The sequence below is a fragment of the Argentina silus genome (assembly GCF_951799395.1).
Source record: "Argentina silus genome assembly, chromosome: 18".
NCBI classification, from domain to species: Eukaryota; Metazoa; Chordata; class Actinopteri; order Argentiniformes; family Argentinidae; genus Argentina; species Argentina silus.
Genome location: NC_139672.1, coordinates 16,997,105 through 17,021,464, shown reverse-complemented (window position 1 = coordinate 17,021,464; position 24,360 = coordinate 16,997,105). Strand labels below are relative to the sequence as shown.

Below are 24,360 nucleotides of genomic sequence, written 5' to 3'. Positions count from 1 at the left end.
AGACAGACAGATAGACAGACAGACATTGCACAGCGTTGGTGCTCAGACTGTCATTAATAAATCTGTGGCTCAGACTGACATCATCAGGGATTATGTATTTAAGAAAGACAAAGAGGCTTTGCCATCACTACTGTCATTCATGCACACCTGCATAAGCAGGGAGGAAGACATGGGAGGCTGAAGGGACGTCTCTGACCAGCATCCCGTTGACAGACAGACTGCATCAACACCCAGAACTGACCCTTGTCTTCAACCCAACTGCAACCAGCATCCTATTGACAGCCAGACTAGGACAAAACCTAAAACTGACCATTATTTTACCCTCCAATTTAACCAAATTTTAACTAAGTTGGAAACTCATAAATCGGTTTATTGGTCAGTCATATCAGTCATATCCCCGTAGTGGTTCCTGATGTATACTCACTCTCTCGGAAGAAACTGTAGTCCTACTCAGAGATTGTGTCTGTCAAGTGTGTATGAGGTGCGTTAAGGACAAAAACTCACACGCAGAAGCAGTTTTGTAAAAATAACCAACTTTATGTTCCCGTAGTACTAAGACAGCTTTACAAACAGGGATGATATGCACATAACCTTCCTTTGATCAAACATTCTCATCCGAAAAATTCAGAGCAGTTGAGTTTTAGGTACAAACAGACAGCTAAAAGGCCTGACTCGCGGCCCCAAAACTGCTGACAAACCAAAAACGAACGAAAAAAACAACAAAGGAGGCAGCGTCATCTACAACCCTTAACCGTCACATTCATCTGCAGTATACACAAGCCACACAGCTCCTTCGGAAAAAAACACACACACACACATACAGCTCTTTCTACGGAGCACTTTATGACGCTACAGCACTTTTTCAAAGTAACCTTTTGTGTGTGCCTTTAACGTATATTACATATAAACAAATAGAAGAGGCGGTGGGGAGGGGGGGGGTGAAGGGTAAGAGAGAGAGAGGGTTAAAAAATAATCTTTAATTCTTTCAACTTCATGCACATCTAAACAAAAGAATATTATGACCAAAACATAAAGCTTGAATCAGCGAGGGATAAAGGAGAGAGAGAGAGATACTGTATTACACAAACGTCTCTGTATAAAATGCGTCCGTATGCAAAAATGGGGGCAGCGCCTCGATCGGGGGCGCAAATTCTCATTTACATATTGGCGTTGATTTGGTCGACAAACAACCGAATGCTGAGGGCTCTCCGGCCCCCTCTTCCTCCTCCTTCCAATCTCACACACACACGCACACAATCACACACAATCCTGAACACACACACACACACACTATCGACAAGAGGAGCTCCCAGCTTTCTCTTGGCCTTTTTCAAAACTGTACATGTCGATGTTGTTGTTGTTGTTGTTATTATTGTTGTTGTTTTCTTCCTATGCGTCTCAGTCACACATCTCCTCCGGGAGCTCGTGGGGGTTGAGGATGCCGGGAACTGACATCTGGAGCTTGTGTTTCTCCTCCTGCGCTTGACGTAGCGACGCCTCCCTCTCCTCCAGGAACAGGTCTGTGGTGTCCTCGCCTGCAAACTCCTGTACGGGGGGGGAGATAGACAGAGAGAGAGGGGGGAGGGGGCAGAGACAAATGGATGGAGAGAGAGGGGGGGGGCAGAGACAAACAGATGGAGAGAGAGGGGGGGGGGGCAGAGTTAGAGGAGTGGGCAAATATACAATAGGGTTACAACAGAGGTAGTTGGTGGGTGGTAGTTTTGAGTTGTAGACACTTCATAGATACTATTTGAATTGTTGGTTGAATAGTCGACACAGAGAGAGAGAGAGAGAGAGAGAGAGAGAGAGAGAGAGAGAGAGGGGGGGGGGGGCTGGAGACGGGGAGAGATAGAAGGATAAGGGAGAGAGAAAGAGAGGGAGAGAGTTGAGGTGTCTCACCTTGATCTGCACGAGGAAGTCCCTCAGGTGCTCCTTGAAGGCAGGGATGTCCTGGTTGAGGCTGAACAGTCCTGTTACAAACACCTTCACCTGGGCACTGGGAGAGAGGACCAGAGCAGACACAGGAATTAGACCGGTCCCAACCGAGAAGAAAATCATTTTCAAGACAAGAATTAGACGAGAGAGGCTAACTAGAGAGGTTAACTAGAGGTTAACTAGAGAGGTTAACTAGAGAGGCTAACTAGAGGTTAACTAGAGAGGTTAACTAGAGAGGTTAACTAGAGGTTAACTAGAGAGGCTAACTAGAGAGGCTAACTAGAGAGGCTAACTAGAGAGGTTAACTAGAGAGGTTAACTAGAGAGGCTAACTAGAGAGGTTAACTAGAGAGGTTAACTAGAGAGGCTAACTAGAGAGGCTAACTAGAGAGGTTAACTAGAGAGGTTAACTAGAGAGGTTAACTAGAGAGGCTAACTAGAGAGGTTAACTAGAGAGGTTAACTAGAGAGGCTAACTAGAGAGGTTAACTAGAGAGGTTAACTAGAGAGGCTAACTAGAGAGGTTAACTAGAGAGGTTAACTAGAGAGGTTAACTAGAGAGGTTAACTAGAGAGGTTAACTAGAGAGGCTAACTAGAGAGGTTAACTAGAGAGGCTAACTAGAGAGGGTAACCAAACACTTACTCCTGTAGATGAGGGAAGGCGGTCTTGAGCAGGTTGGCTACGTACTCCTGGACGTAGGCCTGGTTGTTGGCGGGGGTCCCGGGGCTCAGGGCCGTGCTGATCTTCCCCTCCTCCACCAGGTTGAACATGTAGGCCAGGATGGACGCGTGCATCGTCAGGCCTGGAGGGACGCAGCACCAACATCAGCATACTCACGGACCAGGGGAGGCCGGTGGAGGTAGAAATCGGAGGCTCATTGTAATGTATGGATCGGAATCAGGAATGGTGTCAAACACAAGGCGTTCATTCCGTTCCATGCACTGCAATGAGCTCTGATTTCCACCCCCGCTGGTCTGATACCATTCCTCATTCAGTTCCATTCATTACAATGAGTCCGTCCTCCAATTTCTACCTCCACCAGCCTCCCCTGACGTAAACAGTAGAGAGTATGAAAGGGCTCCTGTGTCCGTCGTCTCAAACGTTACTCACAGGCCACATCTGAACTTGAGACGGGAGCCAGCAACATGACCCCTGACCCCGTCTCCCGCTGACATCAATCAATGATTTATGTTTTACTACGTTTCTCAAGTTAGGATTCACACACACAGACCCGTCACCCACCCCCCACTTCCACTAACCCCCCCCCCACACACACAGACCCGTCACCCCCCCCCCCACACACACAGACCCGTCACCCCCCCCACACACACAGACCCGTCACCCACCCCACTTCCATTTCCACTCAACACCCCCCCGCCCCTCTCCAAATGCCTCAACACCCTGACCTGTCACCAACCCCCCTCCCCCTTCTCTACAAATGCCCCCACCCCCTGACCCCCCGCCCCCCCTGACCCCCCGCCCCATCTGACCTGCTGTGTGTGACGTATCGGTGACGACAGAGAAGATGTGCTGCAGGATGTCACAGAAGTACGTCTGGTAGAAGCTCTGGGCCGCAGCCTCCTCCTGGGCCACGTTCTGCAGAAGGGTGTAGAGGATCTGCAGGCCTGGAGGACCAACATCAACAACAACAACAACAACAACCGTTAGGAGGACTGCTCCATATACACTAAATATGATCATCATTTCCCAGAATATGTCCTGACTAAGTCCACCACAGCCTGTAGAATTATAATAAGTGAGCAGTAGTTTAAAGTGTGATGTTTATTATTGTATGTGTGTCTTGTGTTAGTGGCCCATGTGTTGACAGGACTATCTAATCTAATCTAGAAGCATGCCCAGTAGAGGTACTGACCCGTGTCAGCCACATTCCTCATGGTGTGTTTGAAGGCCCAGATGATGGAGTCCAGAACCAGCTTGAACTGGGCCGGGGGAATGGACAGGAAGGCAGGGAAGCACTGGGAGTTGACGGCCTGCAGCAGGTAGAAGAAGTGGGTCCTGTGTTCTGGGTACTCCTCAAAGTCCTGGAGGAGAGGAGAGGAGGGAGGAGAGGAGAGAGGAGGGGGGAGGACAGGAGAGGAAGGAGGAGAGAGAGTGGTTACTATCTACAATAAATTAACATGGACAGCATCCTCTGTTTCTTAGTTATAATATTACTCCTCAAAGTCCATGGACGGAGACAGAGACAGAGACACAGACAGAGACACACAGACAGAGACAGACAGACAGAGACAGACACAGAGACAGAGACAGACACACAGACAGAGACAGACAGACAGAGACAGACACAGAGACAGAGACAGACACAGAGACGGAGACAGACACACAGACAGAGACACAGACAGAGACACAGACAGAGACACAGACAGAGACAGACACACAGACAGAGACAGACACACAGACAGAGACAGACACACAGACAGAGACACAGACAGAGACACAGACAGAGACACAGACAGAGACACACACACAGACAGAGACAGACACACAGACAGAGACAGACACACAGACAGAGACACAGAGAGACACAGACAGAGACACAGACAGAGACAGACACACAGACAGAGACAGACACACAGACAGAGACAGACACACAGACAGAGACACAGACGGAGACAGACACAGAGACAGACACAGAGACGGAGACGGAGACAGAGACAGACACACAGACGGAGACAGACACAGCACGCCGGGGGGGGGGTTAGTCTCTGTAAGTAATAAAGCCAGCCAGGAGCATCCTCTACCCGTTACCCTCTCTGTATTATTTAACTTCTAAAGGAAGCAAACACACATCTACATCTTGACATTATGCTTAGTGTTGAGCAAACAAAATAATATTGTTTTAACTAATTTATTTACGTGTCAAGTTATATTACCCCCTAGGCTAAAGAAAGCAAACATCTATTCCTGTGGATGGCATTTTTTATTTCATTTTAATCTACAGCGTCTGTTTACAGAGACCATTCATGGTCACAGCGGTGAATACAGAACCCTAACATACCATGTGACTTAAACCATTCAACAGAACGGTGTGTGTGTGTGTTAGTACCTCTATAGTGGGTGTGTGTTGTGTTTGTAGGCTGTGTGTGTGTGTGTCTGTGTGTGTTCCCATCGTCATGGAAACCTACTTTGTTGATCATGTTGAGTGTGCACTCGAAGACCGCGTCGAAGATCTTGGGGATCTCCCCGGTGATGTGACCGCCCAGCTTGTTGACGATGGTTGCCATGGTGCTGAGGACCTCGGGTTCTCGAGCCGCCGGAACGTTCCGCTGGTAATCGATCAGGACCGCCTCCAGCAGCGGCGGAACAAAGTTCTCTCCCACCTTTAGAACCACACGGAACGCGGCAGAACCAACCGTTAGCAGTTAGCAGGGCGTCATGGAATATCAATGAAACGGTTGACTGTTATTTACTATTGATTGTATTTTAATATAATAATAATAAAAAAAATAATATCCAACTGAGCCACAGAGGACCATTTTGTATTCGCTGGTTTAAAGCATTTCATGCTGCTGTCTACAGCTGTATCCTGTGCATGTGACAAATAAACCTCAAGTGAGTGGTGGGGTTGGGCCTGCTAGCCTGCAGAGGGTTTTATCCCTGGTTGTGTCTTTGATAAGTTAGAAGGGTAAAGAACATTCCAGACTATTCTGAAAGCTTCCGGCGGGTCACTGCACAGAACCACATGTTAGAGAACCACAGGCCCGTAGTCTGTCTTACAGACGGGGACGTTGACGTCTGAGGAGAGACTCACCATCTGGGGGTCGTTGGACCGACTGACCCAGCCTGAGATGAGCTTCAGCGTTTCTCTCTTCACTGTCCTCATGCTTCTGATCAGGGGCTGCTTTGTCACCATCTCTCCTGTAGAGGGCGGTAGGGAGGGATGGTTATCACAAGGGAGATTGTGAAACTACTATGTTTGTAGTGGCCAGTTCTGATAGTTTAGTAGCAGATAGTTTGGCACACACAACACACACACACACACACACACACACACACACACACACGCCTCAGACACACAGCAAGACTGGCAGTAACACACACACAAAGACAGGCAGTCGCGCGCGCACACACACACACACACACACACACACACACACACGGATACACACATGCCTCAGACACACAGCAAGACTGGCAGTAACACACACACAAAGACAGGCAGTCGCGCACACGCACACACACACACACAGTGCTCCCCCCTCACCGTTGGTCTGGATGGCAGAGGAGATGTTCTCACTCAGACACTTGTAGACGTTGAGCATGTCCAGGTAGATGCGCCCCAGTTGCACCACAAAGGGGTGGCCCACGGCCTTGCAGGCTCGAACGTTGGTCTTCAGGATGCTGCCCAGCTGTCTCACCGTCTCCGCATCCTTCAGGATGTCAACATTCTGGGGGGGAGGGAGGGAGGGAGAGAGGAGAGAGAGGGAGGAGAGAGAGAGGGAGGAGAGAGGAGGGAGCGGGAGAGAGAAATTCAATACAGTTCAGAATTATCGACTGCATGGTCTCTGTACAACAGAAGTCCACACAGGTTAGGTATGACATCACTGGGATGTGAGGCCCTGGTTGGTTTCATGTCTCCACAGGCGAGACAATACATCTGTATATTCTTGTTATCAGTTTCCTGCCAAGTTCATCAGCCAACCTCCCGTCAGGACACCTGGGAGCTGAAACTGTGACACTAATATGGTGCTTCTGACTAATGTACACAACCACTAGGCCCTTAGAGAGCTATTGATAGGTGCTATGTAAATACCAGGTGTTGGGGGGGGGTCTCTGTGTAAACAAAAGGTGTTAGGGGGTCTCTCACCTTGGTGGCCTGCTGGATGATGCTGTCCCACACCTGGTTGGGCAGCAGCATGTACTTCTCTATCAGGTGCTCCTGCACCGTCTGGTCTGTCTGGGCCCCGATCATGTAGCCTACCGCCTCGTAGAATGTATGGACCTGAGGAGAGAGGGAGGGAGGGAGAGAGGGAGGGAGAGAGAGAGAGAGGGAGAGAGGGAGGGAGAGAGGGAGGGAGGGAGGGAGGGAGAGAGGGAGGGAGGGAGGGAGGGAGGGAGGGAGGGAGGGAGGGAGAGAGGGAGAGAGGGAGGGAGGGAGGGAGAGAGGGAGGGAGGGAGAGAGGGAGGGAGGGAGGGAGAGAGGGAGAGAGGGAGGGAGGGAGGGAGGGAGAGAGGGAGGGAGGGAGGGAGGGAGAGAGGGAGGGAGGGAGAGAGGGAGGGAGGTATTGGGTGTGTAGGCTTTAGTTCCAGCACAGCATAAACACAACTGATTAAACAAAATGAACAATATGTTAGTTTGTTCTGTGTGTGTGTGTGTGTGTGTGTGTGTGCGTACCTGTTGGGGCTGCAGGTCACAGATGATGGTGTTGATGTTGTTGAGGATCTCGTCGATGAAGGGCATCACCTCGCCCACCTGCACCTGGACAAAATGGCGCCGGCACTTCTGGGCGATCTTGATGAAGGTGTCGCACGCCATGTCCTGCACGCCATCGTGGGTCTCTGTTAATAAAACCAAACCAAACATGGTTAAACACACACACACACACACACACACACACACACACCTGGAGGGGGAGGTCCCCATCTGTGTTCAGAGCCTCAGGATATGCATACATGTCTACATACACACAGACATGCATATACACATACGCATGCATGCACCCACAAACACAAACACACCTACACACACACACACAATGTGGCACTGACAATATTCAGACACCATATCGCCAAATTGAATGCTCGAATTTGTAGCCTGGTGTTGGTTATGACTCTCTGTATCTCTCCTGGTTATGGCTGTATCTGTATCTGTCTTGGTGATGGCTGTATCTGTATCTGTCTTGGTTATGGCTGTATCTGTATCTGTCTTGGTGATGGCTGTATCTGTCTTGGTTATGGCTGTATCTGTCTTGGTTATGGCTGTATCTGTATCTGTCTTGGTGATGGCTGTATCTGTCTTGGTTATGGCTGTATCTGTATCTGTCTTGGTGATGGCTGTATCTGTATCTGTCTTGGTGATGGCTGGCTGTATCTCTTGTTCTCCCTCCACCGGGCCAGGGAGCTGCTCTGCGTCCTCTCTCACCGTGCATGAACTCAAAGAGCTTGTTGACGACGGTCTTGAGGAACTTCCAGTGCGCTCTGAGGAAGCGGGGGTACTGGCCCACGATGTACATGATGTTGGAGGCGATGATGGCCTTGTTGTCCTTCCCTCTCTTCTGCTCACACAGACCCAGCAGGTCCTGGGGGGGAGGGGGAACCAACACAGGGTCAGTCAGTCAGTAACACACACACACACACACACACACTACAAGAAAGCAAGATAAATGGGATTAGGCTCCTTAGATACTGTGTTTTTAGTGGGTGTTATGTGTGTGTGTGTGTGTGTGTGTAAACAGCCCACCAACCTTGATGACGGTGACGAGGAACCTCTTCTCGTCCTCCTCGTGCATGGCCCCGCTGATGGAGCCGATGGCCCAGCAGAGCGTGTTGAGGTTCCTCCAGGACCACTCGGTCCCGTTCACCTGGTTATGCAGCTTCTCCGTCATGATGCGCTCTGTGTCCGCATAGTCCAGATGGGTCAGGTACACTGGAGGAGGAGGGGGGGGGGGGGGGGGGTTAGGCTAGGGACTGTGAGTGTATATGTATGCGTGTGTGTGTGTCTGAGAGAGAGAGAGTGAGAGAGTGAGAGAGAGAGAGAGAGAGAGAAAGAGGGCGTGTGTGTGTTTGAGAGAGAAAGAGAGTGTGTGTGTGTCCTCACCGAGGGTCTCTCTCATGTTCTTGTAGAGGTTGATAGAGTCTGTATCCTTCATGAACTCCCGGACCACCTCCCCCTGGTCATTCTCCACCACCAACACCTCCTCAGGCTTGGCCATGCGGCTCACCATCAACAGACGCACCTGGACACACACACACACACGGAAACACACAGACACGGACACACACACAATGAGGAATGCAGTTGGACAAAGCACTAACTACTATCCCCATGCTACCTTTTGTGTTCACATGCACATTTTCCATTGACTTTGAATCTGACAGAGCTGTCAGCATGTTATATTGTGTGTGTGTCCTTTGACAGCACGTGCAGGTAGAGGTGTGTGTGTGTGTATAACCGCCCACCTTTGACAGCACTTGCAGGTAGAGGTGTGTGTGTATGTGTGTGTGTGTGTGTGTGTATAACCGCCCACCTTTGACAGCACGGGCAGGTAGAGGTGTGTGTGTGTGTGTGTAACCGCCCACCTTTGACAGCACGGGCAGGTAGAGGTGTGTGTGTGTGTGTAACCGCCCACCTTTGACAGCACGGGCAGGTAGAGGTGTCTGCGTGGGGGGACGTCAAAGTGCTGGCTCCCAGAGAGCAGGGGGGAGGTGGAGGTGGAGAAGGGGCTCTCTCTGTACAGCTCAGCCGCCAGGTGGTTCCAGTACTCCAGACAGATCTTAAAGATCTCCGTCTCCTCCACCTCCGACACCAGCAGCATGTAGTGGAGGGCCTGGGGGGGCACAGGGGGGGGGCAGGGGAGAGGTCAGGGGGTCAGAGGGCAGAACACCACCACACAGGGGGGATTAGGGGGGGACAGAAGAGACAATAGATCCTCTTAAAGGGATGGTTCCCTATTTTTACACTGCCATTTGTTTTGTGTCTTTGCATTGTTTAAACTGTTGTTGAACCGTCCATTGAGTTCCTAAAAGGACTGGTTTTGCTTATTACAGCAGAAGCCTACATGCCCTGTCTCATTCCAACACAGAAAGATGTTACAACAACAACAACAATAACAATAATAATAATACACACTTAAACTGTCTGGATCATTCAACAACAGTACAGTACATCCTGAAAGCAACCCAGTTGTGAGTGTGTGTGAGAGCGTGTGTGTGAGAGTGTGTGTGTGTGTCCGTCCCCTACCTCCATCAGTGTTTCCCGGAGGTTGGGTCTCTTCTCGATGAGCTGGCCGTGCTCCTTGAGGAAGGTGCAGAGGAACAGGCTCAGGTTCTGGATGAAGTTCTGCTCGTCGTCTTTACCGTTGGAGTAGGCCAGGCGGATGTTGGTGTTGAGGGGGAGCATCTGGAGGGGGAGGGGAGGGGAGAGAGAGGGGGGGGGGGGGGGGGGGAGAGGGGGGGGGGGGTCAGGGGGGGGGGGGAGAGAGAAGGGGGGGGGGGATTTGGTCAATCATCTTTTCATGCATAGGAGCTTCTTGACCAGCGGAGGGAGCTGTAGCCAGCTGGCACATGGTGAGAGAGGGAGAGAGAGACAAAGAGGGTGTGTTTCTGTTTGTGTGTGTTTGTGTGTGTATGTGTAAGGCTCAGTGTATTTCTACCTGTTTGAGAGAGAGTGTGTGTTTGTACGTGTGTGTGTGTGTATGTGTGTTCGTACAAGTGTGTGTGTGAGAGTGCGCATGTGAGAGTGCGTGTGCGTGTGTGTGAATTCGTATGTGTATGAGTGTATGTATGTATGTCTACCTGTTTGAGTGTGTGTGTGTGTGTACCTGTTTGAGTGTGTGTGTGTGTGTGTGTGTGAGTGAGTGTGTGTGTATCTGAGTGTGCGTGTACCTGTTTGAGTGTGTGTGTGTGTGTGTGTGTGCATGTGTGTGTATCTGAGTGTGTGTGTGTATCTGTGTGTGTGTGTGAGTGTGTGTGTGTGTACCTGTTTGAGCTGACACATGGTGAGGGTGAACAGGTTGACAAACTGCTCCTCGTACTGGTTGACGCTCACGCCGGCGATCTCCGTCAGACACTTCAGAGTCACGTTCCGGAACATCGGCACGTTCAGGAACTACCACACAGACAGAAGGTTCCGGAACTCAGCCAACTGTCAATCAACCCCCAGCTCAACACAGGCCGGGCTTGTTTGTTGTTTTCTTCACAACTGCGTGAATAAATTGTTTGAATGCCCACTGGCCAAGTTGCTACGGCAACGAGGCGTGAGGGTAAGCGTTCATTTTAGTGTGCCTCTGGTTCTTACGCACTTGCAAGCAGGCCAATGCAAGAGCGCCTTTGTGAGAGGGCGGCTTCAGCTCAAATGGCTGATCCTGGACGATGTCATATAACTGACACCAAACGCACTGCTCATATACTGTTAACATAGGACACACTAGTACTGTACATTGACATCTCCAATATGAACTCATTTCGTGCCGGGGGTGAATAAAGTCGCCCAAATTGCCAACATTCTAGTGCCTGTATTCACCGTAAATTCTCCATTTTGTAGCCAATCAGAGTGCTGTTGCTAGGTAAACACCACATAGAACACCTGGCACTCTCGGTGGTGAGTGTTCCGGAATTCTTTGTCAGGTGGTGAGTTAAACAGTTAAAAAGCAGAAGAGCCATAATAGATCAAATCCCTTTCATTCCCAGCTTCAGAGAGGGTGTCACACTGTTCAGGACGCCAGGAACCTCGTAGGCCAGAGTGCACAGGAGAGACAGGCCGACCAACAGTAAAGGGCAGAGCCATATAAGGGCAGAGCCATATAAGGGCAGAGCTATATAAAGGCAGAGCCATATAAAGGCAGAGCCATATAAGGGCAGAGCTATATCGATTAATCTACGACTGTCATTTCCAACTTTGAAGGTTTGGTCTGAGGAGCGTTCGGTATGTGTTTACCTTGTAGACCAGAGTGCTGATGAGTTTGGTCTCAAAGATGTACCCCAGAGGGATCCAGTTCAGGAAGCGCAGGAGGGTCTCCAGAGTGGCGTGGACCAGAGGGGCATTCTGGGAGTTTTCCTGCGAGGAGAAGGAGAGGTTAGACGGGCTGCCGTCTCCAGAGGTGATGGAAACCGTTGTTCTGCAGAATGATGTGGAAAAAGAAATATCATGGACTTACCATGACAAACTGGCAGAGCTGGAATATCTGGGAGAACTCATTACACATGCTGAAACAGAAATCATAGAATGAGATGTTACAACTGAAATTCACTGTTTTTCATATAAACAAAACAAAACAAAATTGGCCCCTTGGCAACAACAAGAGAGAAACATCATATAATACGATACATAGCCGCAATTGAAATGGAAACCCAAATAGGCCCTTCTGCAACACCCACCCACCCACCCACCCACCACTCGCCATCGTCAAGAGCACTGACTGGTGAAGTAAACAGAACGGCGGCACGGCCCCCTGGGCCACCGTGAGGTGAGGCGAGGCGTGTGGGAGGCGGGGCGTACCTGTCCTTCAGGTGCTTGGCCTTGACCTGGGTCATCTGGCCGCTGGAGAAGTCAAACACCTCCTCACTCAGCAGCTTCAGGATGATCATGTTGTTCTGACACAGGCTCTCGCTGGTGCGGCTGGCGCCCACGATGTCACTGATGAAAGTGGGCCAGTGTTTGGGCCACTCCTGCTTCAGGATCTGGAGAGGGGGAGGAGGGGAGGAGGGGAGGAGGTAGGGAGAGGGGATGTGGAGGGGAAGAGAGAAGAGAGGAGAGAAACAATACAGTAGAACTATTATTATTCGTTTTTTGGACTTTATTGGTCTATCAAATTAAATGTTTTGAAACGGAGGGAGTTTGGTGTCCAAAATGGAGTGAGAAATAGTGGAGCTGACTCTTACCTGTACAAGGATCATGTTGAGCTTGGCGATGTAAACTCCCTCTTTCTAAAATACAGAGAGAGAACACAGATGACATTAGGGAGTACAACCTCAGAACGTCAACATGTAAACTGAGAGAGGGGGGAAGGGAGAGAGAGAGAGAGAGGGGAAGAGAGAGAGAGAGAGAGAGAGAGAGAAGGGGGGAGACAGAGAGATAGAGAGAGAGAGAGAGAGTAGAACAAAAACAGACCTCTACGTTTGCTGCATCAGACGAGGTCTTGATAATCAGCCCAACCACGTACTTCTTAATGCCTGAAAAATACGAGCGGATGTTTCCCCTTCAACACATGTTCCTGTCTGGCCATCAACACAACACCACGGTACAGGGGGTGAGTCACAGCACTCTGCTGTCACCACACTGCCCACCCAAACCCAGCCTCCCCAGGTAGTGTTGCTGTTACCTTCACATTGATTTCTGGGTAGAATCTTCCAGCGTGTTTTGATCACTGTCTCCAGAATCTGCAGTGCATAGTACTGGGTGGGGAGAGAGAGAGAGAGAGGGAGAGAGAGAGAGAGAGGGAGAGAGAGGGGGAGAGAGAGGGGGAGAGAGAGGGGGAGAGACAGAGACAGAGACAGAGAGAGAGAGAGAGAGAGAGAGGGAGAGGGAGAGGGAGAGAGGACAAGGTTTAGGCATCTATAACAAGGGAAAAACACACTGAAAGACTGCACTATTGACATGTTCCGGCATCCACGAATAGGGATTGCGTAATCCATCTTTCGTAGATATTTAACACATGAAACACAGTCTTACCTCACCAACTGCCAAAGAATTCCAGAACGCTTAGGGTGCCAAGTATTTTAGGTGGTATTTACCTAGCAACAATACTTTGATTGGTTACAAAATGAAGCATCATAATTTATGCATCTTTGGTGAATACTATACTTTGGTCACCCTTGGAACTCTAGAACGTTGACAATTTGGGAGACTTTATTCCCCCTCGGCACTGACTGAGTTAAAAAGGACGGGACTACAAGGTGGACTGCCAGTGTCTGTGCTCCCGTGCACAACCTAACATACGCCCTGCTTTAGGACGGGTTCATCACCGCCTGGCACTTACTTTAGTCTTCATGTTCTGGGAGAACTCCAGGATGGTGTCCACCCTCGTCCACGCGTCTGGGTGGTCCTTCAGGTTGGTCAACACCTCCTGGGCCATCCGTTGCTGAGGGACATCACAGAACAGAGAAGAGGAGAACAGATATAGAATAATGAAATATAATATGAGAAAGAGAGACTTCTGTGATGGGCATTTTTTTACACTGCAAGTTGCCCAATCAAGTTAGATTGCACAACATACAATGTTATGCCCCCTCTAACACCATATAACTAACATTTAAATGAAAATGAGTACAGTTTTGTTTGCGTGTTGTGGCAAATGTGATGGCGTCACTGGAAAGCTGATAACTTGAGTGAGGGGGGGGGGGGGGGGTATTTCTCACCTGTGATCCAATGTCATAGTACATGGAGTTGACTACATTGTCCAGCAGATTGATGTCCAGTTTCTGACTGAAGTCTAGCAGCTGTCTGGCTGCATGATCCGCCAACATTGTCATGTCTGCTGGCATAGAGCTCTGGAAAGAGGAGAGAGAGAAAGAGAGAGAGGAGAGGGGGGGGGTGGGGTGGGGTGGGGGGGGTGGTAGAGGAGACACACAAACAACAAAAACATGAGAGCCTCAAACATGAGAACTTCCTAACTGCCACCCACACTAACCAGCAGAGAACCAGAACAAACCAAATTCCTTCAGCGTTTGGAGTTCCTTAGCTAGAATCTAACACTGGGCCACCCCAAAGGGTTAACGCTCGCTCAATACACCCACATGCAACAATGCAATGAAGGAAATATTGAGTGTATGACTGACATTACGACATCACTCACACAAGCCTGGGAGTTTGCTAAACAGGCAGAAATAGCGACACCCTTTCTGGGACCACTTGCAAGTGATACAGCACTGGCTGAGCCGCCCCTCCCTCCATCTGAGAGGGCAGGTTGGGGAGCATGCTATTGAGGCTAAATGTACAGAGAGCTATACCATGTGCATAAATAGCCAGCCAAAACAAATGTAGCCTGGTAGCTATCAGTTTCCCTTTGAGTCGCAATGGGTCGAATTCAACTGGTCAAGGCGCTAACGAAGCTAACGTTGTTAGCCAATTTATGATTAATTAGCTAGGTGGCTAGCTGATAAATGCTAAAAACTTCCAATTCACATCACCACCTCCCATTCCAAACTCTTCATCTGGCTAGCTGCCTTCTAAACTTACCTGTTTTTCTTCCCTCTTTTCGATGTAATGGATTCTAAAAATATGACTTGCTCTATTTTCAAAACTTTATCTCGTCTTCTGAACGCTGTGGTGACTGACTGACAGGCTATCTTATGGCACACGTTCCTAGTATGTTTGACATTCGCTAGCTTCCTCCTTGCTAACAGGCTAAATAAATGACAGCTCTCCGGTAGATGTCCCTCTAATGATAAGAAGTTTCAGTATATGCGTGTGCCTTTAGCAGATCACCATTAACCAAATACTTCTCCACGGACTGCTCTAGAAATACCTTGCTTAGCAACGATGCTAGTCGATGCTAACGGCTAACACTGTTAGCGGGTTAGCCTGCTAATGCAAAAGTCAATGATGACTTGGGTCCCTTGGCTAGCTAGCTAACACTGATCTACGGAGTCCCACTTATAACGCTATTCCGGTTCATAATCACGAAATAAAAGAGTCTCGAGTTTATTGTTGAATCTATCCCAGTGTAATTTCAGATAGCGGGGTTGTTTTAGAGCGTGTAAGCCAGCTCTTCCTCTCATCTCACGCTTCAAACCCAAGACCGGTTGGAACCGGTTAAGACTGGGATATTCCATCTCGGTTTTTCGGCCCATGGCGCCGCGTAAAATTTGGACTATGTGCACGCCCTCCCGCGGCCTGATTGGCCCGTCAGCGCATTGTGCCTGGGCCGTCCTGCCGTCCTACCGGTTAACGGCGCTGTCAGCAACCCGCGGTGCCCATGCGGCTGTGTTTGCCCTTGGTTGAGGAGGGGGGTAAAAAAATATAGGGGCGGGGGGGGGGGGGTCCACCCCCCCAGGCAATATTTCATCACAAATAAAGGAAAACATCAGTGTTTTTATGTGTGAATTTATTTATGTGTGAATTGTTTATTGTACAGGACCAGAACAGAGACATACATTTTCCACATCGCTGCCGATGCAAAGTCGTCATTACCATGGTAGCTGGAAAAAACTCATTTATTTCTGCGTAATGTGGTTCGTTTAGGATACAATCATTACTATGTCTGACAATGGAAGGTGTTGCATATCTAGTCACAAAACATAGACACCATCATCATAATTATTGAAAGACAATTGTATACAACCACACAAATGAGTGGTCACTGAGTGGTAGGATATACTGTAGTAGGATATCATAAGACAAAAGTAGAACTGTTTCAAAGTGCGTACGTTGTATGAATAAACTACATGCATACCGAATAAAAACAGGAGTTGTTTCACTGGCATATAACTTCACTAGGCGGTCGGTGTATCATACATAATTTTAAATTAATTCAACCTAAACACATTTTACTCACAAATACAAATGATCTGTATACACATACGATGTACACAGCAGTGGAGGCTGGTGGAGGCTGTTGGAGGTAGAAATCAGAGGATGGGCTCATTGTAAACCATTCCTCATTCCATACCATGCATTACAATGAACCTGTCCTCCGATTTCTACCTCTGCCAGCCTCCCCTGGTAAACAGTCCAGTACAGGCCTGTGTGAGTTTCCCTTCTCTAAGAAAAGCTTCCCTGCCACACTGTTATTGTTATTATTATTATTATTATTATTATTATTATTATTCTACGTATAAAACTATGTACACAATGGTGTGATCCTTTGATAAAACACACACTTTTCAAACTTCCTCATCACTCTTGTGGTCTGATTTGATTTTCTTCTCTCCATCGCTCTCGGCGTTGTGACTGTTTGGACTGTGCTGGCTGCTCTTGTGGCTCAGGCCGCTATGGCTACCCTCGCGCCCTTTGATGATGTCACTCCCCTCATTCCTGTCTCCCTGAGGCAAGCCATGCTCGCTGTCCTCTGAGTATTGGTCATCGTCCTCTGAGTATTGGTAGCCATCATCTGAGCCGTCATCATCATCATTATCAGCATCATCATCATCATCATCTAGGAAACTCCCATAGTCCGTCCCCTTTGGGTCACTCAGGTCGTCTTCATCACGGTCCCTATCTGCCTCTTCCTCCTTCTTGGACCCTGACTGACCTTTCTGAGCCCCCTTCCTCTGCTCTGCCTCTGCTTCTGGGTCAACAGACTGTTGATGATGGTCATCCAGGTAGACGTTGCTGTAGGCGACAGGTGTATCTGACTCCTTTTCACTAGGAAAACGAATAAAGGAGTAACAGCGAATAAAGGAATATCAGCATGACAGGGCATGACTCAACAGCATGACTCAACACAACCAAATATTTCAAAAGTGAACAAGTTAAAGGCTGCTAAGAAAATGTAGGCGGCGCCCTATCATATCCTCATGAATTATTCATGAGTTAGCTGACACTGTGTAATGCTGTACGATTCATGTGAGGGAATCGTAACTGATGAAGGAAGTGTTTGCAACATGATCCTGTAGTACTACTGGCTTTGTAAAGCTGTTGACAGAGCAAAGCCGGGGTTGTACACACCACAGGGCCGAGACAAGCCGTACTGTGCCGGGTTGGATATTTTCCCTGGATATTTCCGTTTTATACGGTCTTCTCCAGCAGTGTGACAGCAGTGGAGGCTGGTGGAGGTAGAAATCGGAGGACGGGCTCATTGTAATGCACGGAATGGAACGAGGAATGGTGTTTGATACCGATACCATTCCCCATTCCATTCCATGCATTACAATGAGCCCGTCCTCCGATTTCTACCTCCACCAGCCTCCCCTGAGTTACAGCTACGATGGTGGATGCTGAACCAGGCCAGCTCAGCTCAGCTCAGCTCAGCTCGGCTCGGCTCGGCCCTGTAGTATGAGACTATGTGACAGGGTCATGTTTCTAATGTGTGTCACCTTTGTTTGGAGTCAGTGGAGAAGGATCCCCTGCTGTCTGGGGGAGGGGCCTGGGGCGCCCTGCTGCTGATGAACTCCTCACTGAGGCCACACCCCCGCAGTGTGTCTGTGTAGCGCTTCTCTGCTGCCTGCTGGGCGTTCCTCTGTGTCCAGACACATGAATGTGAGTTCTAACACATTATAACAAGTAGTTATAACACATTTATAATCATCTACATCCTGACTTCCTATGGCCTTTCTATGGTTCTTCCTATGGTGTTTATTTTTATGGTTGACTGGGCCTTGTTAGAAAAAGTTAAAAAATGCATCCTAATTCCCTCCCTTCTTTGAGGTAATCACTGATCTGATGTGACAGGATTGTTGAAGTCTATAATGGAACCCTGCTTCCACCTACTCAACCACGTGTGATTACACTAAGGGAGGAAGGAAGGATGCATCCTAAAAGTGTTTGATTACGTGGCTGACCTGTGTGTGTGTGTGTGTGTGTGTGTGTGTGTGTGTGTGTGTGTGTGTGTGTGTGTGTGTGCGTGCGTGTGTGTGTGTGCGTGTCACCTGTGCGACCTGCTCCAGCAGCAGAGGCCTCCCCTTCACCCTCTGCTGGATCTCTTTCATCTCTATCTTGTACTCCTTCCTGCGCTGAAGGTCCTGTTTCCTGTTTGACACATACAGGCCACCATTCATCCCTGTGTTCCCACGGCAACAACCTTCAACCCCTAATCCCCTAGCAACTAAATGACTTCACCTGCAATGGCAGCTTGTTGGACCTACACTCTATTATAGTGAGCTGGTTGAGCCTCTGAAATGAAGAGATAAACATACATTCCCGAAAAAAACGGGTCAAAAGGTCGTTTCAGCAATAGTACATTGATGCCCACAAGCATAGAGAGAGACATACAGGAAACATTCATTTATTGTAAAGTTTGTTTGCGAATACTGACACAGGCAGTATGGTTGTATGCATGAAAGATCATCAGACTAATAAACGGTCACAAGAGAGGCTTATGAGGCAATGTTCAGCTGTGTCGATTTTAATGAAAAATGAAAGTGTTCTGCAAATCCTACAGATTCACATTTTAGAAAAAAAAAAGACTTGGTAAAACAATGAAAACAGTGATTGACTCATTTCAGGGAGGTCGGAGAGTGTGTGTGTGTGTGTGTGGGGGGGGGGGGTATTGGTACTAGGCTCAGCCATGGTGGGGGGGGGGGCTGTGGGTACTGTGAGGGGGGCTACTATGGGGGGGGGGGTCCATGGTTGCTATGTGTACCTGAATTGTTTGAGTTTGTTCTGGTTGGTCTGTGAGAGGGCCAGGTGAGGGTCGTTGGCCTGGGCGCGCTTGGACACCACCTTCTGCAGCTTCTTCTCTCTCTGCTTCTGTCTCTCCCTCCATCTCTCCTCCTCCTCCTCCACCTTCCTCCTCTGCTCCAGCAGCTTTCTACCCAGGGCAGAGACAAGGCAGAGAGTCACTGGGGAGGGGAAGGCATGGGTGGAGGAGGGGGTTTGTGGGGGTGGGGGCACCAGTGTCCAGGGGTACAGCGAGGAGCTAGGGTGGGGAGCTAGGGTCTCTGGGGGTAGGGAGAGAACCAGGCAGGCAGTCACTGGTGATGGGAGACCATGGGTGGAGGAGGGGGTTTGTCCAAGGAAGGGGGTCTGAAGGCCAGGGAAGAACAGAGAGCAACTAGTTTGAGAATAAACATGGAGTGGGCTGGGGGGGGACCGGGCTGGGGGGACTCAGAGGGGCTATTAGGGGACTGGCAGAGGGGGGGGGGTCTTGGGGGTTGTTTGGGAACCAGGAGTCAATGCGTGCGGGAGGTCAAGAGGAATCTATCCAATCAGGGATCAACAGACAAGCCTTCCAGGGACTTTCCAGGGACTATTCCTACACGGAACACCGGAGTTCCGATAGTCCGACTAGCTCATCTAGGAGGGTTGAGCACATCCTACTCTGACGGTACCTCACAGCCTCCTGCCGCTTCTTAGCGGTGTCCGTGACCTTGGCGGGGAGGAGCTCCATGCTGCCGGAGAGGGAGGAGCAGAGGCTGGACCCGGGCGTCCCGCCTCCGCCTCCGCCGCGGCGGACAGGCCCAGGGCTGACATAGGGCCACCGCTGCACCCCGCGGGGGCTCGCCTGCTCCCTCTGGATGTCGGCCAGGACGCGGTCGCGGTGCGAGGCGATCTGCGACGTCCTCAGCTGGAACGGCTCGCACGCCGTCACGGGCTTCACGTCCCGCCGGCTCTCCGCGCGCCTCTGGAACCTCCTGTAGCTGGCGTCGAAGTCCGGCACCTCCGGGTTGATCCTGGGCCGGTGGGGGGAGGCGTTGTCGTCGTCCTCCGACCCCCCCGCGTCCTTCCTCCCCTCCTCCTTGGCCCTCCTCCTCTCGCTGAGGCGGGGCGCCAGCATGCTGGGGGGCATGGAGGCGCTGTGCAGCAGGTCCCGGGCCCTCATCTGCATCTTGATGGCGCGGTACAGCTGCTCCTCCTTCATCTGCTCCCCGGACGCCGCGTCGTACACGGCCTGGGGCACGGGCTTGGCCTTGAACGGCCGGACCCCCGCCCCGGCCTGGTCCCCGCCCCCCCCCGGGGGCCGGAGGTGACGCAGCTGCTCCTCCCTCTGCTCCCGCTTCAGCCGCTCGCGCTCCAGGAAGCTGAAGGGCTGCTGGGCCGAGTGCAGCCGCTGCTGCTGGCGCTCCCGGGCGGCCCGGCGCCGCTCCCCGTCGCGCTCCCGGAGCTCCTCGTAGAGCGGCAGGCGCACGTGGGCGGGCGCTGGGCTGGCGCGGAACTTCCTCTGGCACTCGGTCAGCTCCTCCACCTGCCGCCGCAGGGCCTCGTTCTCCAGCTCCACCTCCGAGCGTGTCTTCACGCCGCGCCGTCGCTTCTCTGCCTCCCGCACCGTCATGTGGAAGGGCCTCGGCACGGTCATCCTGGACCGCCACGCCTCCGGCCCCGGCTCCGCCTCCCTCCCGCCGCGGCCCTGCTTCCTGCCCTTGCCCCGCCCCGTGACGGCCTTGGTGGCGCCCGGGAGGCTGTGGAGGGAGGAGGAGGAGGGGAAGCGGTCGCGGTCGCGGTCGCGGTGGCGAGGAGACAGCTTGAAGTCCTGCCACATGTTCTTGATGTGCTCTTTGGGGGACGAGAGGAGGCCCTTCTCCGTGTCGTAGTTATCGCTGGCTCCGCCCTCCTCGTCCTCGTCGGAGGTGTCTGATAGGCCGGAGCCTCTCCTCAGCTCCAGGGCCGAGCAGGACTTCCTGAGGCGCCGCAGGGCCCCGGGGCTGTTCTTCACCCATGACAGTCTGAGAGGAGGACAGGAGGGAGGCATCAGAACTGTCTTACACCTACTAGACTACATCCTGCATGTCATTGATACAGTATTCAGGATTATAGAGTATTCAGGATTATAGAGTATTCAGGATGTACTCATGCACAGTGTGAGAAAGAAACACACATAATAAAACATTAATATGAATGTTTATCATTATTCATTACGTTATGAATGCACTGTATTGTGTATGCACACGCACGCACGCACGCACACACACACACACACACACACACCCCTACCCCCCCCCCCCCCCGCCCCCTCCCACACACACACACACACACACACACCCCTACCCCCCCCCCCCCCCCGCCCCCTCCCACACACACACACACACACACACACGCCCTCCTACCGGTGCGAGCCCTCTTGGTTGCCCTGTGGCGGCATGCCTTTGAGCTGCAGCTTCTTGCGGTACATGTCCTCCAGCTCGGCCATGGTGCGGAGGTGGGCCTTCTTCAGCTCCTCCAGCTTGCGGTAGTACTCCTCGTTGGAGAAGTAGAAGTCCCGCAGGTCGATGTGGTCACCCGCCACGTGGTAGTCCCTGCCCTTCCCAGGGGCGTCCCCGTCCCCGAACTCTGACCCCGAGTCATCATACTCCATCTTGAAAGGGACAGATGGTGTCATTCAGGAAATGGAGGCAACCTCGTTAACCTTGTTACAGTGTAACTGCCATTTGCGTTGCCTTGGATACCTGTTGGTTCACGTGCTGTACATGGTCTTAGAATGTAACTGATTACTAATTACTGTCTGTGGGACACTCAGTCTCTCACTACATAAATGAAATGGTCAATGAGAACAGTGGCCTATGTGTTCCTCCCTGACACACACACAAGAAATGATTCTTCAGTTAGGCCTGGATCCAGTCAGGGAAGAGTGTCTTGGATAATATTGTGGGTTATGGTGCATGACTTGCAGGCGTGAAAGCCAAAGATTAGTACATTAGATACCATATGAACAGTGATTCTCTGAGGAACGGCCAGCAGCGGAGTAGGCTGAGATGAGAGATGAGATGAGATTACATTTTATTAATCCCTGCAGGGAAATTGGATTGGGAATACAAACTAACGCTTGCTGTCAAGCAGTGAATTCACAATATGACAGAATCACACCAATAACAGACACAATAAACCATCTATAAACAGTATATAACTGTCAACTGAGAGGACTATGGCAGGCTGCAGGGAGGGGGAGGGAGGGTGAGGAAGGGTGAGGGAGGGTGAGGAAGGGTGAGGGGTGGGGGAGGGAGGGTGAGGGAGGGGGAGGAAGGGTGAGGGAGGGTGAGGAAGGGTGAGGGAGGAGGGTGAGGGTGAGGGGAGGGTGAGGGAGGGTGAGGAAGGGTGAGGGAGGAGGGGGAGGGAGGGGGAGGGGTGGGTGAGGGAGGGGAGGGAGGGGGAGGGAGGGTGAGGGAGGGTGAGGGAGGGGGAGGGGTGGGTGAGGGAGGGTGAGGGAGGGTGAGGGAGGGTGAGGGGGGTCTAATGAGTTCCAGACGACAGCGGACGGTAACACAAGGCGTCTCCTTCAGGCTAAGCTCATTATCCCCTCCGTCAGTTGGGAGCGAGAACCATATGGCAGGGCACAGGGGGGCAGGTGTGTGTGTGTGTGTGTGTGTGTGTGTGTGTGTGTGTGTGTGTGTGTGTGTGTGTGTGTGTGTGTGTGAGACAAAGGAGGGAGAATTCAACTGACATGCTATTTAGGTGAGAAATACTGTAGCAGGCAGTTAAAGTGTAAGTCTACATGTATTAATACACACATTAAAAAGCTGCTGTTGCTTCTGTCAGCTACAAATTATAACCAAAACAGAGGAGGCTGGTGGATTTCACACGTGTTTGATACCATTCCTCATTCCGTTCCATGCATTACAATGAGGCCGTCCTCCGATTTCTACCTCCACCAGCCTCCCCTGACCCAAAATGCTCTTTCTGCAGAAGAACTTAATTTTGACGAGAAATTGGACAGACCCGTGTCCATGTCAGTTATCATCAGTAAGCAAAAGAAAACAAACGCCCCGGGAGGCAAAGAGAGGGGATTTGAACAAACAACAATGTTCTCTGGGGAAGGAAATGAAGCGTTTAGGATTAGGCTACAGCTCCCTGTGACGTCACAGTAATCTAGTCAGAGAGGGAAGCCAGATATAGTTCGGCAGGCCAAATCAAGCAGGTCAAATCCCCAGTCACACTCTAACAGGTTGACCTAAAAAACAAAGAATAAATTGTCAGTAGTTGTTGTTGTTGTTGTTGTTGTTGTTACATCTGAGAGCCAGTGAAATCTTACATAAGAACCCACTCATTGATAAACAAAGATACTTAGTGGTAGACTATAGCCTACAGTAACTATAGCCTACAGTAACTATAGCCTACAGTAGGCCTACTTCTGAAATTCTGAACTGAATTGCTATCATCTTTAACGCTAGCCTGCCAACAATAATGTCCTATTAAAGGATATTATTATGGTTAGACTACATCCAGATTAGATCAGGCCATCTCAAATTACATTTACAACACACACAATACAGTCAGTGTCATCCAGGGTATTGAAGTTAATCAGTTAAGCATTTTCACAAAGACACAACATTGTTCCAGTACAGGGTAAACAATATCATGTGTAATAATAACAAATCAATAACAAATACTATGTGGGGACCAGGTTGGATTTCTGAAAAAGTAAACCGTTATGTTCAGTGAGTCACACAGGAGCGAGTGAGGAGGTGAGACCGGGTGATGGATTAACGTGGACTAGCCGGGGGGTAAGGAAGGAGATTGACAGATTAATGTTGCGCCCGCTTCCTACAAACTACAAGCATCCACTTATAACAATAAATCTGGTTAATTCAGTTGGTTTTTCAGCTATCTCCACCTCCCTACCTCTTTTTCGTAGTCTCTGTTGTCCATGAGAGCAGCCGCCGAGTAGGGCACCGCTCTCTCCCTCTCGTAGAGCGCCAGCGGGGCTTTGGTGTGCGGGTCTACCGGTGTCTTCAGACACGAAGTTACCAGGACGTTGTTGCGATGGGCGTTGGCCATAGTTTTCTCCCGCTCCTCGTTATCAGACTTTGACGTGGTTAGCAGGTAGAGAGCGGCTGCCACGGCTGCCCCGGCTGACCCCGGCTGACCCCGGCTCCCTCCGGCCCGGTGAAGACGTCCAGAACACCGCAGCAACGGAGACGCGTCGCGTGGTTGGGAAGGAAGTGAACCAAGTGTTTCAGGAAGTGAAGAGTTAACGGATCCCTGTGATCCGCCAGTTGCATCCGACTACATGCAAAGTCTATGGTGGAAGCTGCAACTGCACATGACTTTAATGCAATGACAGTTTACTTTGATAGAAGTGGAATACAATGTTCTGAGTGACTACATGATAGTGATTTTTCAACAGTTTCTATATTCCATTTCAAAAAATGCATTTTCATATCAGATTTTTTCAATACAAGTGTTACTGTTTGATTTATTACACCACTGTGAAGCCT

General features: G+C 50.5%; 2 protein-coding genes across 2 annotated transcripts; both read right to left on the bottom strand.

Moving 5' to 3' along the window:
- Nucleotides 1-513: 513 nt before the first annotated feature.
- xpo1a (exportin 1 a) lies at nucleotides 514-15,324 on the bottom strand. The gene is made up of 25 exons (XM_083690385.1): nucleotides 14,792-15,324; nucleotides 13,972-14,103; nucleotides 13,593-13,694; nucleotides 12,936-13,008; nucleotides 12,725-12,786; nucleotides 12,496-12,540; nucleotides 12,113-12,294; nucleotides 11,772-11,820; nucleotides 11,552-11,671; nucleotides 10,595-10,723; nucleotides 9,857-10,015; nucleotides 9,246-9,443; nucleotides 8,714-8,852; nucleotides 8,361-8,542; nucleotides 8,039-8,195; nucleotides 7,292-7,455; nucleotides 6,764-6,898; nucleotides 6,161-6,344; nucleotides 5,708-5,814; nucleotides 5,082-5,276; nucleotides 3,809-3,977; nucleotides 3,426-3,560; nucleotides 2,578-2,737; nucleotides 1,900-1,996; nucleotides 514-1,545 (listed from the first exon to the last, which is right to left on the bottom strand). Exons 2-25 carry the CDS (start codon nucleotides 14,095-14,097, stop codon nucleotides 1,399-1,401), a joined length of 3,216 nt encoding a protein of 1,071 aa, XP_083546511.1. The 5' UTR covers nucleotides 14,098-14,103; nucleotides 14,792-15,324; the 3' UTR covers nucleotides 514-1,398.
- Nucleotides 15,325-16,437: 1,113 nt separating this feature from the next.
- fam161a (FAM161 centrosomal protein A) lies at nucleotides 16,438-23,921 on the bottom strand (the record flags this gene model as incomplete). Its single annotated transcript, XM_083689623.1, has 7 exons — nucleotides 23,765-23,921; nucleotides 21,256-21,503; nucleotides 19,543-20,874; nucleotides 18,855-19,022; nucleotides 18,142-18,241; nucleotides 17,590-17,732; nucleotides 16,438-16,918 (listed from the first exon to the last, which is right to left on the bottom strand). Exons 1-7 carry the CDS (start codon nucleotides 23,918-23,920, stop codon nucleotides 16,438-16,440), a joined length of 2,628 nt encoding a protein of 875 aa, XP_083545749.1. The 5' UTR covers nucleotide 23,921.
- Between the last annotated feature and the right edge of the window lie 439 nt (nucleotides 23,922-24,360).